General features: G+C 40.3%; 2 protein-coding genes across 2 annotated transcripts; one reads left to right on the forward strand and one right to left on the reverse strand.

Moving 5' to 3' along the window:
• Nucleotides 1-615: 615 nt before the first annotated feature.
• Nucleotides 616-6478, reverse strand: asb2b (ankyrin repeat and SOCS box containing 2b). The gene is made up of 8 exons (XM_066680087.1): nt 6333-6478; nt 5407-5576; nt 4973-5128; nt 4590-4835; nt 3546-3714; nt 2075-2681; nt 1248-1401; nt 616-1086 (listed from the first exon to the last, which is right to left on the reverse strand). Exons 1-8 carry the CDS (start codon nt 6476-6478, stop codon nt 881-883), a joined length of 1854 nt encoding a protein of 617 aa, XP_066536184.1. The 3' UTR covers nt 616-880.
• Nucleotides 6479-15300: 8822 nt separating this feature from the next.
• si:ch1073-416d2.4 (coiled-coil domain-containing protein 42 homolog) lies at nt 15301-19597 on the forward strand. Its single transcript, XM_066667387.1, has 9 exons — nt 15301-15500; nt 15932-15986; nt 16538-16714; nt 17282-17439; nt 17535-17617; nt 17773-17945; nt 18113-18223; nt 18347-18463; nt 18629-19597. The coding sequence occupies exons 1-9, from the start codon at nt 15394-15396 to the stop codon at nt 18830-18832; spliced, it is 1185 nt and encodes a 394-aa protein (XP_066523484.1). The 5' UTR covers nt 15301-15393; the 3' UTR covers nt 18833-19597.
• The last annotated feature ends 1028 nt before the right edge of the window (nt 19598-20625 follow it).

Here is a 20625-nt window from a genome sequence, read left to right on the forward strand (position 1 = left end):
TACAGACACTGTTGTTATATTCAGGGAATGGATGCATGTTATATTTCTGAATGCGGGTCAGGTGTTAAGATGTCTGTTCATCATGTGTGAGAATATATTTAAGCTTTGACCTATTCACACTGATTAGGATGTGCTACCTCAAATGACATAGATTCAGCAAAACAGTAAAAGGATTTCCGGTTAATTTCACACTCCTGTTCTCTCTGGCAGTCAATTATACTGAATCATGATCCTGTGCACAATGAAATAATTGCAGCAAGCCTTTATATCCAACTCTCTCATGAACAGTATGTTAATTCAAATCCTAAAACAAGCTTTAATCATTGCAGTGACATTCATCCTTGATGAAAACATATCATGTAACAAATAAGGAAATACGCTAATAAGGAATGTCACGTTTACAAAAACATTGTAACACAATTCTGAGTACATTGTTCATAGTTTGGTTAAACTGACCAATATAAATGCTCATGCTGGCCTTGTTTATGTCACACTGAACACAAGCACATTACTATATAATTTACATCAAAAGAGTCTCCATTCATGTCTTAATCTTCTGTTAAAACATATTTCCAGGAGACTGCAGAGTAGTTGAATTCTCCATCATTAATTACTGGATTTCATCATTCATTTATAAATGCAGGCTGCTATGATAAATAATTTAAAATACTTTTTTTTTGCTTATTAACTATTCTTAAAATTATTCATATATTACAAGCACCTCAGTTGTTGACTTATTGACTGACCATCAACACTTTTTCTTACATTGTTCCAAGAATTCTCACAGGCAAATAATAATGAAAATGTGCAGAGGTCCTATAATCTGCAGTTCAGCTGCAACTGTAGCATTAACCCACACTGAAACTGAGGTGAGGAGTCATCATAAGTGTCTTTGTGGTCTGGCACATTGTGTTTGATCTGACCAAAGCTTCAGGTCTGTGTATTCACTATTGCTGGTCTGTAAGCAGCGCAGATATTGAAGTAGTCTGCTTGGAAGTGGAAGAGTATTTAGGGACGTCAGTCTCTGAACACCAACCTGTTCACGGATCGTTATCCGGCAAAGGTGCTTCAGTTGGCGAGGAGACACTGTGGAGGTCAAAACACAGTGAATAATGGTCAAAGCACAATAGCAATAATGGTGAATTGTCCATGGTAAATTAGAGAGAAGAACATCAGCATTTTATGAGTGCTAATAGAACAGAAGCATGCGCAAATCCAAATTTTATAAATTAGAATCATTTACTTACACGCTTTTTCCTTAATTTCACTCCACACTTCTTTACTGTTTAATAGTTCAGTCAATTTGCAACACAGGTGGACATTCCCTACATAGTCCAGCAGCAGGTTGATCAGAGGTGCAGCCATATGACTCACAGAGTCAGAAGAGATCCATTCACAAAACTGGAGTTTGAGATTGAACACAAGAGACACAAGTATTAAGAGCAATGTTAAAAGCATTAAAGAGGTGAAATTGTATTTGTAAATGTGCCAAGGCTTTGCTCTGAATTATACATGTAGAATATGTACAGTTACATTACTAAGCCAAGTTTGAATGAGTGTGACTCTATGTGAGTATATAAGGCCTGCTGATTTAATAATGATCAGGGGTGTATTTAATCATTGTAATCATGTATTAACAATACGGTTTGCTATCTAATAATTACTAAGAATCTATTTTAAAATATATTTATATAATTATGAATGTGAAAAAGATCATTTCTGCCAAAAGTACAAAAGACAGGTGAGCCTAAAAGGACAAAAATATACAAGCTAAAATGCTTCTGAACATTATTTTAACAATAATATTAATAATAATTAAAATAATATTTAAATAAAATAGTTATACATAGTACAAAATATATTCCCTCTTTGGGTGTGGGACAAAATAAATATCAGAAACAAAAAGCTTTGACTCATAATTTAGGCAGCCCAAGTTTGAAGTGTTAAACGTCTTAAATAAAGATAAAAGTCAATCATATTCATTTAAGGCTATAAGGCTCCAAGTGTTAAACATAAACATGATGTTCTACAACAAAAAATGATTTTATCCTCCATAAGATTACAAAGTGCATACCTGTAGATTTCTGGCTGTTGATTCTGTGCAGGTGGTTTGCGGTGAAACTGTATTTGTCGTCACTGAATGACTCCTCTGGTTTGTATCCTCCCTTCTGCTTTCATTAATGGAAGAGGTCTGCCTGCTAACATTATGATAACATCTGAAACAATCCTGTGCTTTGCAGCCATTGTCCAGCAGATACTGTAATATTCCCAGATGACGTGTACACAGCAGCACTCCTGGGAAATCTGTGGGATGGGCTGGTAAACAGGCATTAACATCTGCCCCATGTTCCACCAACGTGGCAACAGTCCTGAAACAACCCTGCTGTAATGCAATCATCAGTGGATTGAGGGGGTCCAAATTAGTGTTTGCGCCAGCCTGTAGCAAAGTGTTCACAATCCCAGCATTCCCAGCTGACACTGCACAGTACAGAGCTGTGGTGCGGTGGTCATGGTACATGGATGAGCGCTTGTCAGAAAGTCTGGCATTTACATCAGAACCAGAATTGATCAAAAAAGACACAACATTTTCATGGTTGAACTCAGAGGCCAGATGGAGGGGTGTGATGCCTATTTGTCGTATCTTAGCTCGACTTGTGAAAGGCAGCAACAAGGAGACAACTCTGGGAATAACAAGATAAAGTCAAGATTAGCACAATTTGATTTGTGACATGTGATAACTCACCTCTCTACTTATGTTAAGAGTGGACAAAGGCGTTCAAAGATTAGAGGCTTACTGACCACATTTTACCACTATAGGCACGTTGGAGTTTTCATAAGGTGTAATTTTACATCCGTATACTTCACTCCAAACACCTCTGAACAGTAAATCTTTAGTTGACACTATGCTTATATTGGGAAGCACATTAAATATATCAATTAGAATCTGCAATTTATTTAAAGTTAATGTGTGTAGCCTTATTTTGTAGAAAACATATTTCTTCAGAAAGAGGAAGCACACTTTCAACCCTCTCAGCACAGACTATAAATTAAAGGTTGTTAGTATGCAAATATGAAATAAAATATGTAAATACAGTTGTCAAACATAGTAATGAAAGCAATAACTTTTATTTCCCAAATAAAAGAGTTATTATATAATTATCTATATTTACTATAAAAAAACAAAAAAACAAAACAACTCTTCAGTACCACAGACAAACAGAAATACTACTGGCAGTTGCTGCTAAATGCAAGTGTTATATTCTCATCACCTGTCCCCCAGCAGGCACTGTCAGTATAATGTACTTTTTGACCACTTGGCCCCCTTACCCTTAACACTTGTTTCCCATAGCGGTAGGTTTGAACGTTAAGTCACTGTTATGTCACATTGTCAGCACACAGCTGTCATTGACAACAGAGGTGTCTACAGCAGCTGTCTGAAGCCAGAGAGTACTACTTTCAGAAAGCCCTGAAGTGACATTGTATGGAACATGACTAAAATTACAGACTTTTTTAATTAGTCCTGGGTGGTGTATTATAATACCTACTCTTTATGTCCATGCTGGGCAGCGATGTGCAGAGGCAGGAGTCCGGAGTTGGAGGCTTTGTTGGCATCTGCATGTCTGAGTAAAAACTGTACTGTGTTGAGATGGCCATGCTTACTGGCTTCGCTCAGAGCTGTTGTTCCTTCACATGACTGGAAGTTCACATTAGCACCTTTAGAGATACAATAATTTGGCGTTGCTATGTTTTAATCAGTCACTTAGGAAATGCAAAGAAAATCTGCATATTGCTATGATATTAGGCACAAAAGGAAATGGCTTTAAAAATTATCTTGACACTCTGACTTCCTGTTAGCTGCAGTTAAGGTATGTTACCATGTCACTTCCTCCATTAGTATTATCTTATCAGACTACAACAGATATCACCCCCCACTGACAAATTACATATTCTTACACACTGCTTTGAGAAGATAGACAAGGCATGGCAATCTGATAAACATAATCAGCCTCAGCATTTCTATACGTAAACAGCTAATATTTTAAATGAATAAAATTTAAATATTCTACTTAAATGACACATGCAAATGAACCATGTAACTGCATTTGAAACTATATGTAAATAAATAAAAAAGAGATACATATGCAATAACCACTATTTGTTTAAAAAGAATGAGCAACCTTGTTTTTAATGGATTCTATCGTAACTCACGTAATGTACCCAGAGCTAATCAATAACAATTCAGCTATTAATTTCATGTCCAACAGCGAAATCTAGTTTGCTAAGTATAAACACAGGGCTTCCCAATATGACCTTAGGCCTTTAAAATAAAAACAATCACCCCATGAAACCATAAATTCAAAGTCAAATGGTTCACTGAGAGTGCTTGGAGCCATACAGTGGTATATTGCCATTCACCAACATCAGATGATTATGCTTTGTAGATAAGAAATGTGTGCAGCTTGTTTGCTTGCTTCTACTAAAAATGATGCATGACTGCTGTTGAATTTCACTGTTTTTTTCTCATCCCACAATGAAATGACTGTCAGCCTGCTACTGTTCATGTAATAGCATCAATATCTTCACTCTACCTTTCTGAATGAGGTATTCTACAATTTTTGTCCTCCCATGCCGAGCAGCCTCTATGAGTGGAGTGGTGCCATGGGTGCTGGGAGGGTCTATGGCAGCTCCAGCCTGGAGGAGGGTCTCACACAGCTCTATGTTTCCACGCCTAACTGCTTCATGGAGAGCTGTCCACCCCCGACGACAGCGTTGGTTCACTGCACTTCCAAATGCAAGCAGCACTCTCACTATGTCAATGCTCTCCTGTTCACAAGCTAGAGGTACAAGATAAATAGTATAATGTGAACATAAGTTAAACAGTCTTTCGTTTACTAATGCAAATATATATTTCTCTCACACACAGATAGAACAAGAGCTAATATAAATGATGTTTAAATAATGGACATGGAACCTTTATACAGTGGTGTTTCTTTGTTTTTGTTGCAGATATCTGGGTCCGCTCCTGCCTCCAGCAGACACTTCACACAATCCAGGTGTTTTCCATCAGTTGCAATTAGAAGAGCTGTCTGCTCCTGGAGTGTGCGCTTATCTACTGAAGTTGGCATTGCTGGGTGAAGATAAAACACACACATACACACACACACACATATATATATATTCTTAGTTTGCACTTTTCTACCTACCTTGCTTTGACACGTGTGAAATCATAGCACAGCCAAAACATAACAGCGGCTAAACATGTTCGGCAAGTTTATCCACACATCTAGAATTCCGCAGAAATGATTAGAGCAAAACATCCTGAGGCTTTGAGTCTCCAGCCTCCCTAGTTAACTGCGTCCAAATCACAAAGAAAGGAAAGCCTTCTAGCTTCTATATATCGCTTACCTTTGAGCAGAGCTTTAAGACAACGGGCTTGTCCACAGAATGCTGCTTCATGCAGGGATGTCCAACCCTCCACTGCTCTCTGTGTTTGGGTGCATGATGTAGATGCAGCTAGTTCAGACACTCTCTGCACATCACCTTTTCTAATAGCCAGTGTTATTGGCTCTACATCCCTGTGAAACACATAACGCATATGCTTAATTGAACTGTTGTGAACACCAAGAAATTACACATGACAAAATTTGCTAATTCATTGGTAAATTAGATGTGAGGTTGCCTTGCATAATTCAAACACATATAACATTTCTGATAATAAATATTAAGCTAGTGGAATCTGGTTTTATTCTCTATTTACACTCATAGACAGTTCACATTTCTGAGTGATTTGAAAGATCTGTACTACATACTTGGGGCTGGCTTTCCCAAAAATGTCCATAGTACAATGACGTTTAATGGCAGAGAGAGCATCACTTTCTTTCCTAGATGAGAAGGTATGGGCCTGATTTGGCTTTTGGCAAATAAGAATGAATGAAATTATTTACACTCATCGCAAAGGACTGTGGAAAACCACAAAAGAACCATTTTTGGCTTAAAGAAACTTGCAAATAATGGCTGTTTGGATAAGGTTCTTTAGAAAAGAAATAGGCATTTTCTATGACATTTCTGAAGGAAACCTGGCACCTAAAAATATAATTAAATAAACAACAATAATAATAAGATAAAAACAAAGGTGAAAAGGCATACGTTAAATTAATTAACTAAAACCGAAGAATAGTACACACGTTTTTGTGGTTTTTAAAATGGACTTTTCTAATGTACTCTTTACATTGACTTGAATGAAATAAGAATAGTCTTCTTCACATGATTTTTTTAAAGGCTGCTCTAGTGACCTCTACTCTTAGACAATAGCAAAACAAAGGCACACTCACTGTGGAGGGATAGAGGTGACGTCGCTGAGGGTCCCTGGCCGCCCTCCACTGTCAAAACACTGGCCAAGCATAGCCAGCGCCGAACTGCTCTTCATTCCGCTTGAACGAAACAACGAAAAATACTCAGCGTAACTAAAACGTGTCATTGTGAAATGAGGCTGTAACTAACACAAGCGAAAGAGATATAACCACAGGACGAGAGAGAGAGAGAGAGAGAGAGAGAGAGAGAGGGAGGGAGGGGGGGGGGGGGTGTGGAGGTAGCCGAGGGCTCAGCTGTTCTCTGAGGTAATTTTAGGCTGCTGAGGATTACCATGTATGTAGGCACCCACAGCCTTGTCGCTTTGTGTTGCCAGTGGCTGCCTTTAAACGTTCGGAGCTATCAAACTGACATCATGTAGTGGGCGTGCTTTGTGTATTGTTCCTTTTAGCCTGGGCTACACGGGAATGTAATCGCCCTGGCTTGAATTCTAGTGGTTTCTGATAGTCTTACATGTATAAATAGCATGTTTCCTACATGCAGGCTTCCAAAGAAAGAGATGCAATGAAAAAAAAAGAGCACACTTAACCTGAAGCACATTCGCTCCACAAAACAAGCTTGGCATGCTCCCAAAGAAACGAAAATGAAATGCATCTATTTGTCCCTGCAATTAACCCAGAGGTCAGTTGATTTTTAATGTTTCCTTGTGTGGTTCTTCTTAATGTCATTTTTGGAAGTAGGCCGGCCAGTCTCAGATAAGAATGATAACAGATTCCCAGCTATCCTTAGTCACCCATAATTAGACCACTCTCCCAAAGGCTAAACGCAGTGTGCCACTCTCTGAACGCTGTTTTAAAACCCCCATGTAACACCTAACAATGTACATTATTTTATTGTACGTACAGAAATATGGATGACGTCAAGGTGGTGGAAATCCGACCAATAAAGGCCATTAAAGGTGCACTAGATCATCTTTTTGTGCTATTTTAATTCACTTTAGAAAACACTGGGGAGATGCATCCCAAATCCCACCCAATAAACAATACATTAGTCAAGATGACTGCCAGTGTCCAAGCAGGTGAACAAACAATGATATCATTGCTAATGTTTAAATTTAATTATTTTAAAAAATTTGTTCTTCATATTTTACAGTGGGCGTCACGGTGGAGCAGCAGGTAAGTGTCGCAGTCATACAGCTCCTGGGACCTGGAGGTTGTGAGTTCGAGTCCTGCTCCAGGTCACTATCTGTGAGGAGTGTGGTGTGTTCTCCCTGTGTCTGTGTGGGATTCCTCCGGGTGACTGTCTGTGAGGAGTGTGGTGTGTTCTCCCTGTGTCTGTGTGGGATTCCTCCGGGTGACTGTCTGTGAGGAGTGTGGTGTGTTCTCCCTGTGTCTGTGTGGGTTTCCTCCGGGTGACTGTGAAGAGTGTGGTGTGTTCTCTCCGTGTCTGTGTGGGTTTCCTCCGGGTGACTGTGAAGAGTGTGGTGTGTTCTCTCCGTGTCTGTGTGGGTTTCCTCCGGGTGACTGTCTGTGAGGAGTGTGGTGTGTTCTCCCTGTGTCTACGTGGGTTTCCTCCGGGTGACTGTCTGTGAGGAGTGTGGTATGTTCTCCCTGTGTCTGCGTGGGTTTCCTCCAGGTGACTGTCTGTGAGGAGTGTGGTGTGTTCTCCCTGTGTCTGTGTGGGTTTCCTCCGGGTGACTGTGAGGAGTGTGGTGTGTTCTCTCTGTGTCTGTGTGGGTTTCCCCCGGGTGACTGTCTGTGAAGAGTGTGGTGTGTTCTCTCTGTGTCTGTGTGGGTTTCCTCCGGGTGACTGTCTGAGAGGAGTGTGGTGTGTTCTCCCTGTGTCTGCGTGGGTTTCCTCCTGGTGACTGTCTGTGAGGAGTGTGGTGTGTTCTCTCTGTGTCTGTGTGGGTTTCCCCCGGGTGACTGTCTGTGAAGAGTGTGGTGTGTTCTCTCTGTGTCTGTGTGGGTTTCCTCCGGGTGACTGTCTGAGAGGAGTGTGGTGTGTTCTCCCTGTGTCTGCGTGGGTTTCCTCCTGGTGACTGTCTGTGAGGAGTGTGGTGTGTTCTCTCTGTGTCTGTGTGGGTTTCCCCCGAGTGACTGTCTGTGAAGAGTGTGGTGTGTTCTCTCTGTGTCTGTGTGGGTTTCCTCCGGGTGACTGTCTGTGAGGAGTGTGGTGTGTTCTCCCTGTGTCTGCGTGGGTTTCCTCCGGGTGACTGTGAGGAGTGTGGTGTGTTCTCTCTGTGTCTGTGTGGGTTTCCTCCTGGTGACTGTCTGTGAGGAGTGTGGTGTGTTCTCTCTGTGTCTGTGTGGGTTTCCCCCGAGTGACTGTCTGTGAAGAGTGTGGTGTGTTCTCTCTGTGTCTGTGTGGGTTTCCTCCGGGTGACTGTCTGTGAGGAGTGTGGTGTGTTCTCTCTGTGTCTGTGTGGGTTTCCTCCGGGTGACTGTCTGTGAGGAGTGTGGTGTGTTCTCCCTGTGTCTACGTGGGTTTCCTCCGGGTGACTGTTTGTGAGGAGTGTGGTGTGTTCTCTCTGTGTCTGTGTGGGTTTTCCCCGGGTGACTGTCTGTGAAGAGTGTGGTGTGTTCTCTCTGTGTCTGTGTGGGTTTCCTCCGGGTGACTGTCTGTGAGGAGTGTGGTGTGTTCTCCCTGTGTCTATGTGGGTTTCCTCCGGGTGACGGTCTGTGAGGAGTGTGGTGTGTTCTCCCTGTGTCTGCGTGGGTTTCCTTCAGGTGACTGTCTGTGAGGAGTGTGGTGTGTTCTTCCTTGTGTCTATGGGGGTTTCCTCCAGGTGACTATCTGTGAGGAGTGTGGTGTGTTCTCTCTTGCGCTCAATGATTCCAGGTAGACTCTGGACCCACCGCGACCCTGAACTGGATAAGCGATTACAGATAATGAATGAATGAATGAATGAATGAATGAATGAATGAATGAATATTTTACAGTGTATTTGTTCATTGATATATTAATTGTCTGTAACCGCGTATTCAAGTCAGGTTCATGATGGGTTACTGGGTGCAAGCAGGGTAAACACCCTGGAGGGGGCACCAGTCCAACGCAGGGAAGCACACAATCAAACATGGACACGTTTGAGTAGTCAATCCACCTACTGTATGTTTTTGGAACTACCTAGCGACACTACCTTTTGCACCAACATCCTGCCAAAAAACACATTAGATAACGTTATATAAGATTAAAAATAACATTGACAAATTTTTCTTAGAGTGTAAGACAAATGTACGAGTCATATTAAACACAGGATCTAACAGTAAGCACAACAAATGTGTTTTAACATCATTAATTATATGACATCTTTACTGGACATACACATTAAATATGGTAATATAATGACACTGTCTTTTAGTGCTTTTAGACTGATACGATTTTTTCAGTACATTGACAGATTATGCTTTCTTCATTGACCATGATATAGATGATTGCCATCAGGGTGACATCTTTTCATGGGAAGTCTATGGTTATTTCAGCAAGATAATGCCAGGCCTCATTCTGCATGCGCTACAAGCATGTTGCATAGTTTGTGCACTTGACTGGCCTGCCTGCCAAAATGTCCTGCTGTTTTTGAAAAAGATGTTATATTTCATTTTTACCCTTGAGGTCAATGTACAATGCTTGTGTGGGTTTATGTGGTAATGATTATTACCAATCTGTGTCCATTATTTTAAGTCGAATAGGTCGTTTCTGTTACTGTGATCTTAAGCCTGAATCATGTAAATGTCCTGGCCCTTTATTGTATTACCATTGTACTAACATATACATAACATATATGTATTAACAATGTACCATTGTTAATAACACACTCAACCTGTATTTATTCTCCTTTGGTAATGCATCTTTAAAAAAGATCAAAAAATGTTGGATTTTCATCAATATGAGACTTCCAGGCTCTGCTTAAAAACAGCTGTAACTCAAAAATGATTTAACCATATGTTATGAAAATGCACAAGCTACTTTCCAATGAGCTGCAGAAAATATCTTTCATTTTCTGGTGTTACTGCTTCCCTAAGTGGCACTATAATCAATAAAAAAGCTATGCAACCTGTTACTGTCCAGTTGTAGCATCTGATCATACTGTAACATTTTTATCATATTTGGCACACTACTTCAGAGAAATGACATTCATATGGAGATGATTTGGTCCAAGTTTCTTTGAGTTATAGTTCAAAGATTGCATAGAGCTCCACCCAAAAAATGCAAAAATACCAGTTGTTTGTTGACAGGATGAAGATCCAGGGACTCATTTTTAAAGGTCCATTTCATACCTGACAATTGAGGAAAAAGTATGCACTTTTTTTTACAATAATTGTAATTGCTGTGAAATAGTACGCAGAGTCTAGTGTAAACCAAATTTCTTGAAGTTATGCTTAAATTTCAGTGAAATATTTTATACTTTCATGTTGAAAATGTGAATTTTTTATGTACTTAAGAAGTGCCCCATAGACATCCCATTCAAGTTTCATGATAAATGGACATTGTTAAGGTTGTCAAATAGCTGCTGAAACCTGATTTGCCAATGGCAACCATGTGTTTTTTAATGCGACATCATTGTTATACAATCTGATTCTGAACGTCTCTCAGTACATGCAAATCAGTCATCATGTCAATCTGACAGTCCTGTGTTGTGTAACAGTTTTTCAGTTGTTGTAGCACCCCCTACATTTGCAGTTGCACCATAAAGTAATCATACCCTCCAACCCCTACAGGAATGAAGCTTGTGAAGTATCATACCATTAAGGGAAAGTTTGGATTTATAGCTGTATTTGTCTGATATTTCAAACTCAAGCTCCACCACTATTTTTGGCCGGGGTCTCGGCACAATGCAGTGATGAAATTCCAATATTTGTTTGATATTTAGTAAATCACAGGTTCTTAGGATTCTATTGATACCACATATGTCCATATTGGGTAAATATCCAGGAGCTACTTTTCACTCAAATATGTGTGATTTTGCATGTTATGCAAATTAGCTCAAAATCTACATAGGCAGAGTTTGTGGGTTCTTGAAGTTTTTGTAGGGTCTGAGGAATCAGGGAAAAAATAATTTTGCCTCTATGTCACACGGGGTAGGCGATACAAACCGCAACACATCTCACTTCGCTATAGCGCCTCCATCAGGCCGAATAGACCTGTTTGATAGTTTGAGATAGATAGTTTGAGCAACTAAGTAGCAATAGGGTTTACTGCCGTTGGCCAAGTATCAAATCTTTGGTGCATGGATAAAGACTTGTCCAAGAAATGGAAATGTATTATTATGCAAGAAAAGTTCTACATTATGACCATTTTCAAACATTAGAAATGTGTATATTGCAGGATTTTATGCCCATCTTAAACACATGCTGAATCTGAATCAGCATGGCTTTATTTCAGCAGAATCAACCAAAACATCATGATGTCATTGCTCTTAGAAAATCTAACACAGCTTGTTTACTTGTTAAATTAAAGTTTGGAATCTTGTATTAAAGTTCAGCACTGAATTACTGAGCGATTCAAATGTGTGCATCAGCAAAACTATTATGAATAAACCAAATTGAAATACATTAAATACATTTAACTTGGATACTGCAAACACATTTGAATGTACACTTTGCAGTCTACAGTATGCAGTGCACTTCAAGTCTGTGAGGAAACCTAGTATGGAAACCTCACCAACTCTGCTGTTTTCCATGCCAACAAAACAGAAACTACTTAAATCAGGAGTTGGTAGAGATGAAAGACAGTAATACTGACAATACTTATGTAGAAGCATAAACCTTTGAAGCAGAAAAATCAAATTCATAGGAAATTCTGTACTCACAGTACGTGTGTGAATGTGGATCTGTAACCCGTTTCTCTCCCTGGCTGATCTGACAAGACCAAGCTGTGCTGACTGCACTACAAATGCCTTTTAAGGGTATGCTTAACATTGTTTATTTCATTTGCCTCTGCACCATCCAGTCATGGACATTAAATTATAACTGTATTTGAGGAGGAGGCTAAAACCTCACATATATGTCATATATTAGAGGACTGTTTGTTCTTTAAGAGGTGCCTCATAAACAATCATTAATAAGAGGAAAACAAGTAAAGATGTCATTAATATTATTTGCCATATTTTTTCTGTAATAGTTAAAAATGGGAAATTGTTAAATTGTATTTGGGTCCTGTTCTTTGTTAGAAACTGGCACTATGCTGAACCATATGCATGTCCATTATGTCATTTGATGCTAAACTGAAAAAAAATTAAAAAATAAAATAAAAAAATTTCGGGGGTGTCACGGTCACACAGCTCCAACCTACAACCTCCAAGTCCCGTTCCGGGTGACTGTCTGTGAGGAGTGTGGTGTGTTCTCCCTGTGTCTGTGTGGGTTTCCTCCGGGTGACTGTCTGTGAGGATTGTGGTGTGTTCGCACTCCTTCGTCCTTCATATTTTACAGTGGGCGTCACGGTGGAGCAGCAGGTAAGTGTCGCAGTCATACAGCTCCTGGGTCCTGGAGGTTGTGAGTTCGAGTCCCGCTCCAGGTCACTATCTGTGAGGAGTGTGGTGTGTTCTCCCTGTGTCTGCGTGGGTTTCCTCCGGGTGACTGTCTGTGAGGAGTGTGGTGTGTTCTCCCTGTGTCTGTGTGGGTTTCCTCGGGGTGACTGTCTGTGAGGAGTGTGGTGTGTTCTCCCTGTGTCTGTGTGGGTTTCCTCCGGGTGGCTGTCTGTGAAGAGTGTGGTGTGTTCTCCCTGTGTCTGTGTGGGTTTCCTCCGGTTGACTGTCTGTGAGGAGTGTGGTGTGTTCTCCCTGTGTCTGTTTGGGTTTCATCTGGGTGGCTGTCTGTGAAGAGTGTGGTGTGTTCTCCCTGTGTCTGCGTGGGTTTCCTCGGGGTGACTGTCTGTGAGGAGTGTGGTGTGTTCTCCCTGTGTCTGTGTGGGTTTCCTCCGGGTGACTGTCTGTGAGGAGTGTGGTGTGTTCTCCCTGTGTCTGTTTGGGTTTCATCTGGGTGGCTGTCTGTGAAGAGTGTGGTGTGTTCTCCCTGTGTCTGCGTGGGTTTCCTCCAGGTGACTGTCTGTGAGGAGTGTGGTGTGTTCTCCCTGTGTCTGTCTGGGTTTCCTCTGGGTGACTGTCTGTGAAGAGTGTGGTGTGTTCTCCCTGTGTCTGTGTGGGTTTCCTCCAGGTGACTGTCTGTGAGGAGTGTGGTGTGTTCTCCCTGTGTCTGTGCTTACAGATAAGTGCTTTCAGATAATGAATGAATGAATGAAAACATTTTCGGTTCAAGTTACAGTGGATATCATGTACTCCATTTATTGATCAATAAACAACTACTGCATGGATAACATCTTGTGATTTCACATCAACTACATTTTGTTACCAAGGTGGCATAATGGTGCAAAAGGGTTTTGGGGTTGTGTGTTGAAACCCCACCTCAAGTCACTGTAGGTGAATACATTTGGTGTGGATTACCTTCATTTTCCTCTGACAGTCTAAAACAGTGTTGATAGGTGTAAGTGTTTGGTGCCCTGTGATGAACCGGTGCCCTGTGCAGGGTGTGTTCCTGATTTAAATCCATGATTGCATGGACCCATGGCAAACATGAACAAGTTGCAAAAAATTAATAAATGTTTTACAGTCTCACTGAAAGGGGATATATTATACCCTTTTCCACAAGTGGTGGTCTCAATGCAAAATACTGCAAGGGCCTAACAAATCATCACCATTTCTACCCTGTCTAAACAGGCCTTTAAAAAACAACTGTTTTGAGTGGCTTTAACTTTAAGTGAGACTGAGCCACAGCTGATGTTTTTTTTTTAGCTATATTTGCTTGAGGCTGTTTCTTCTCTGTTCTTGTTTTCACCTAGTGAAATCAGGATTTTTACTCCTCTTTGCTTGTTTTGCTCAGTTTAATGTTGTCTTTGCGCTTTCACATATAAAGAACCAGAGAGTGGAGACTCAGAGGAGGTATGGGACAATCCTAAAGTCTCTGTGATTTGTGTAAGAAACAGCACAACATTATTTTATGGCATGCTTACTTATTTAAGCAGATAACTGGCTGGGTTGTTTCATTTCATCGTTTGTTGGGTGATAGGCTCCAGATACTTATCACTGTGTCAGAAACTATGCCCTATTTATCCATCCATCCATTATCTGTAACCGCTTATCCAATTTTAGGGTCGCGGGGGGTCCAGAGCCTACCTGGAATCATCGGGCGCAAGGCGGGAATACACCCTGGAGGGGACGCCAGTCCTTCACAGGGCAACACAGACACACACACATTCACACCTACGGACACTTTCGAGTCGCCAATCCACCTGCAACGTGTGTTTTTTGGACTGTGGGAGGAAACCGGAGCACCCGGAGGAAACCCACGCGGACACGGGGAGAACACACCAACTCCTCACAGACAGTCACCCGGAGCGGGAATCGAACCCACAACCTCCAGGCCCCTGGAGCTGTGTGACTGCGACACTACCTGCTGCGCCACCGTGCCGCCCATGCCCTATTTATATAGTGCAAATTCACTATTCACTGTCAAATATGTTTGGTAAACATATCGGCATGAGATTAGAATTAGATGATTAGATGACCAAAACCATTCACTACCCTCCTGAATTCAGTATATATATATATATATATATATATATATATATATATATATATATATATATATATATATATATATATATATATATATATATATATATATATATATATATATATATATATATATATATATATATATATATATATATATATATATATATGTTATAATAATATGGGAAATTGTCAATAGGGACCCATTTCCTACACAGGATGTGAGCACATGAATTAAACACTCCTTTGTATTTATGTGCTTCAGTCTTGTAGCTCGCATCGCCCCCTTCAGGGCGTTCAATGTAAACACACCTTAACCTGAGGAGAGCCCCTGACGGACAGTTACCATGACAACACAGAGAGCGGATCAGAGCGCATGCCTGCGTGTGTGTCCAGCGGTGTCATGGTAACGACCAACAGACACATACAGCCCGAACAGATCTTCGAACCCGGGACTTCTTTCAGCCCTCTCTCTCCCCTTTCAGCGGTAGAACTGAACGCTGGACCCCTCTCCAGAAATGGCGACACTGTCTCTCCCTTCTCTGAACAAAGACGACCCTCGCTTGCAGCTTATGGTGGAGAACAGAATGAAAAATATTTTTGTAACGCAGTTAGAGGACATCAGGTAACAGTATGACTTTGTATTTACAACCCGTTGACACGTGATAAAAGAAGTACCCCATACCACAGAGTGCCGACTCGATTAAAAAGTCCTTATGATGCAAATTAGTGCCTGAATATGTGCTTATTATATCCATATAGTAATGTATCCACGGTTAGTTTACCAGAGCATTCAACATCATACAAGTATAAGTAAATATAAACAAATATCTTTACGTACTTAAAAATTTTGATTGATTGTAAATGGCCGGTGTTGTTGTCTTGTTATTAAAGTGTTACACATGTCATTTATGCTTTCTAAAACATTAATGTGGTGAAATATTGCACCCAGTCACACACACAGCTTTGCTAGCAACAGGCCAGACCTGCCTTGGAATTACCACAGGAATGTAAGAAGCTGTTTTGTAAATATTTCTTTCTTTTGATTCCTTGCAGTCTTCATAACAAAGAAAAAGCCAAGGATGTCAATCACATCCCTGTCATAACTGAGGTATGCATTTAATAAAACAGCTAAATGAGTACATTATGAACGAGTAATATCCAAATATAAATTTTGGCAGTCCACTTGCCAAGTTTCCAGAGAACTGAGTGTCAATTTATGGATGCATCCATAAATGAGCCGTTGTTTTTTATTCTTTGCCCCAGCAGTTTTGAAGATGTCATTCAGTTTTGGATGTGATTTTGCCTACTTTTTTCAATTTGCTAAGCAGCTTTTGATGAGTACTAGTTCACAAACCAACTGCATGCAGAGTGATGTCATTCGCTGTCATGCTCTGTGATTGAACCTAATGAAACGAAAAGAAATTGCACAATAAGTCAGACAAACTGTGGGTTTTTCCCCATTCTGATGTTTTGTTTTATAATAAACTGATTTTAGGTCCAGACCCTGACTGGAGCCCGCCCTATTGATAAAATATCCTGATTAATTTTTTCCCAGTAATAATATATTTCAAATTAACAGCCATTTTCTTGTGAATTGTATGTTAGTGAAAGTGTATATTTTTAAACTAACTACATGTGGTTTTTCAAATTTTTCTGCAGTCCTCTAGCAGAATATTGGACACAGGTGTGAACACTCTTCAGAGAACTCTTGTGCTGAAGAAGCAGGTGAAGTTGGAGGAGGTGGACAGACAATTAACAGAGAAACGACTGGAATTTAAAGATCGTTTGCAGGCCTTGGAGCGGAGAAGGGTGGAACTTTTACACAAACAGCATGAAGTATGTAGATTTAAACATGCAGGACATTGTCTCTTCATATTTTAATGCTTGAAATTAGGGCTGGACAGTATCACAGTATATTTGTTTTATTTTGATTGATAATTCCGATATCGATATGAACAACATAAAATCCACTGACAAACTTCTACGAACAAACAAGAAACTTGACTTCACCGTCAAACATAAACCTCTTGGCTTTGTGAATATTAATATTTTTAAACAAAATTTTAAATCAAGCGCTGAACTGACAAAAGTGCCCTGTAATGACTGTCAGTCAGTGACAGATGCTGTAAAAAATGTGTATGAAAATATTGAAAACATGTTTAAAAATCATATCATTGTTATTGAAACGTTTTATATTACGATACGCATTGATATTGAATTATTGTCCAGCCCTCCTTCAAATTGATGACAGTTTCAGTGTCATATAAAATTAAAAATATCATGCCAGTGAATTTTAAGTTAATCTTAAATGATCAACATGTCACACAATAAAAAAAGACTATTAGATCACATAGAAAATTTGAATTGCTCTTTTGTAAAGTTATTTATTTGTCTTCTCCTAAGACAAAAGCTAGAGCAGCAAAATTTGAGAAGTTTGTGGATGAGAATGAAGTGAAGCTTCGCCGTTCATTGAGGAAATACCAAGTAGAAAGAAAACAGAATGAGCTGAAGGAGAAAGAGAAATCAGAGCTGTCTGCACAACTTGAGCAGCTTCAGATCAGGTTTGTGAGAAGACAGAAGTTATGCAAGTGCATACTTCAAACATTTTAACATAAACTGGCCAAATTTTTATTCTATTCTGCATATCTATCCACAGGCATCAATATCTAAAAGAAAGGGTTGAACAATATAAGATTTATGAAGTCTACCTGATGAAGGTTCTAGAATTGCTTCCAGAAAGTAAGAGAAAATACTGTAGTATACAGTAAATGTAACTCATTAATTTCAATGTTAGTGTTTCTCATCAGAAACTCAAACTAATAGTGTGTATATTTGGGTTTAACATCTGCTGTGGTTTCTCTATGCTTCTTTCCATTGTTTGCTTTTACCTGCAGATTATCTAGAATATGGAGCTGATTCCTTGGTAATGCCCATCATCAGTCGCCATGAGACTCTGTCTATCACTCAGCAGGACCTGCTGCAGCGCCTCAGCAGCCTAGCCGAGGAATTAGACCAGGGACAACACAACCTGGACTCACTCAAACAAGAGCAAAACACAAACAAACTGGTATGCAGCCTACATACTTTATCATATAACTCAGAACCACACAATAAATAGATGAGCTCATAAGGCCTAGAAATTTTATTCTAAATTAGAGTCAAGATCTGGTGAAGAAACACCACAATTAAATGATGGCTTCCGTGTAAAACAGTATGTGCATTTTGTTGAGGCAGATGACCAATAAGGAATTGTCAGAACTGCAGACCCAGTGGGATCAAATCAAAGAGAAGAATAAACAACTGGAAATGACTCTGCACATTCGCCAGAGTCAGTCCAGAGACCAGGTCTAATTTTTTATGTTACTGAGTTTTTCTGCTTCACTGATATCCAACTGAACTGAATTTCAACAGAAATCATTTACTACATAAAAATGTTTACATCTATATTGTTTTTTTCTGGGTGGTTAGGTTGAGGAGGTTGGGAGTCTTTTAATTGCAGTGAAAAACCTTGGGCAGCAATGCTATCTCCAGCACTATGGGCCATTAGAAAATATTGATGTACTGACTATCATGGATATGATAAAGGTAATATTTTAATATTAATATTTTGTAACATATTAATATTTATTGATATTGTAACTTTGTTTGTAAACAACATCAACTGTCTTAATTATGTGCCCCCGTAAAGACAAAGAAATATTGGTTCACTTTTTATGGAAAAATTCAAAGTGCTTGTTTTCATTTTTGCAGGAGTTCATCATGGAGAAGGCAGACATGGAAAAGAAAGCATTGCATCTCAGTGATTCTGGCTCAGAATTAATCAGAGTGAGTGGAGACACTGGAAGTAAAGGATCTGCCCTGACCAGAAACACGTCAAGTAAATTCAATCTGAAAGGTTCCAGAAAAACAAGTGGAAGAAGTGAACTACTCAACTCAACAAAGACAATGCAATGATAGATTTGTGAAAGTTAATAAGAGATTTAAATGCAGTTTGTTTGAATTATTGAAAATGTTCATATTTTATTTCATGCCCTGATGTCCTCCACAGACTTGTGTCAACGATTTACCATGCTTGATTTATGAGCCTAATTATTTTGATCAGAAATGTTATTAGAACATAATAAGAAAATAAATCATCTGCTTCAAGTAAGAGAATAACCACCCAGTACTGGTTCCAGCTTTATAAGGTGTTAGAGGGAACATGTGGCGGCACGGTGGCGTAGCAGGTAGTGTCGCAGTCACACGGCTCCAGGGTCCTGAAAATTGTGGGTTCAAATCCAGGTGACCCTCTGTGTTGGCGTGGGTTTTCTCCAGGTGCTCTGGTTTCCTCCCATGGTCCAAAAACTCACGCTAGCAGGTGGATTGCGAATGACTGGCGCCCCCTCCAGGGTGTGTTCCCGCCTTGTGTCCAGTGAATCCGGGTAGTCTCCGGACCCACCGCTATCCTGAACTGGATAAGCGGTTTCAGACAGTGAATGAATGAGTGAGCTTGTAATGTGTTCTGGAGTTTTTATGCAAAATAGCATTATCATTTTTACTGTGACCATTTTGTCAATGCAAAACCACATATAATAGTTCAGCCCTTCTGAACCTGTTTCAAGTGTAAAAATAAAATTAAATTTTACTGAATATATTTTTCTAATTTCCAAGAAGGACGTTCCCACATGGTTGACTTTCGAATCCTAGGAAAAACAAACACTCCCATATCTGTTCTACCTAGTTGTCCTCTGGAAATTGTTTTTACTGCCTCGTTGAAGTACTTTCTGATTGTCTGAACGGTTGGGAGTTTTGGTGAAGTGCAAACTACAGACCCTCAAATCGATAGTTTCACTCAAATGTGGCTACAAACCAGTAGATATTTAACTTTATCACATCCCACAATGTGTTTAGCAAGCAGTCACTTGTGTATGCATTAAAACCATTAAAACTTTGGAAGGGTGAGGAGAGGCAATGTTTACCAATAAATAAATATAAAAAAGTAGCATATGACATTGCCTCACCCACCAAGCATGCTGGGAGCTCACCATGGATATAGAATATTTTCTATTGAGATAGGATTGTACAGAGCCCTGGAGGGGAAGTGGGTAAAAACATTTCCAGTGAACAATTTACAATTCAATCACGTGTTTTAATTAATTTGCGAGTGTGGTGTGTTCTCCCTGTGTCTGCATGGGATTCCTCCAGGTGACTGTCTGTGAGGAGTGTGGTGTGTTCTCCCTGTGTCTGTGTGGGTTTCCTTCGGGTGACTGTCTGTGAGGTGTGTGGTGTGTTCTCCCTGTGTCCGCGTGGGTTTCCTCCGGGTGACTGTCTGTGAGGAGTGTGGTGTGTTCTCCCTGTGTCTGCATGGGTTTCCTCCAGGTGACTGTCTGTGAGGAGTTTGATGTGTTCTCCCTGTGTCCGCGTGGGTTTCCTCCAGGTGATTGTCTGTGAGGAGTGTGGTGTGTTCTCCCTGTGTCTGCGTGGGTTTCCTCCGGGTGATTGTTTGTGAGGAGTGTGGTGTGTTCTCCCTGTGTCTGCGTGGGTTTCCTCCGGGTGATTGTTTGTGAGGAGTGTGGTGTGTTCTCCCTGTGTCTCTGTGGGTTTCCTCCAGGTGACTTTCTGTGAGGAGTGTGGTGTGTTCTCCCTGTTTCTGTGTGGGTTTCCTCCGGGGGCTCCGGTTTCCTCCCACAGTCCAAAACCACACGTTGGTAGGTGAATTGACGACTCAAAAGTGTCCGTAGGTGTGTTTGTTTGTGAGTGAATGTGTG

Source organism: Hoplias malabaricus, chromosome 1, assembly GCF_029633855.1.
Source record: "Hoplias malabaricus isolate fHopMal1 chromosome 1, fHopMal1.hap1, whole genome shotgun sequence".
NCBI lineage: Eukaryota > Metazoa > Chordata > Actinopteri > Characiformes > Erythrinidae > Hoplias > Hoplias malabaricus.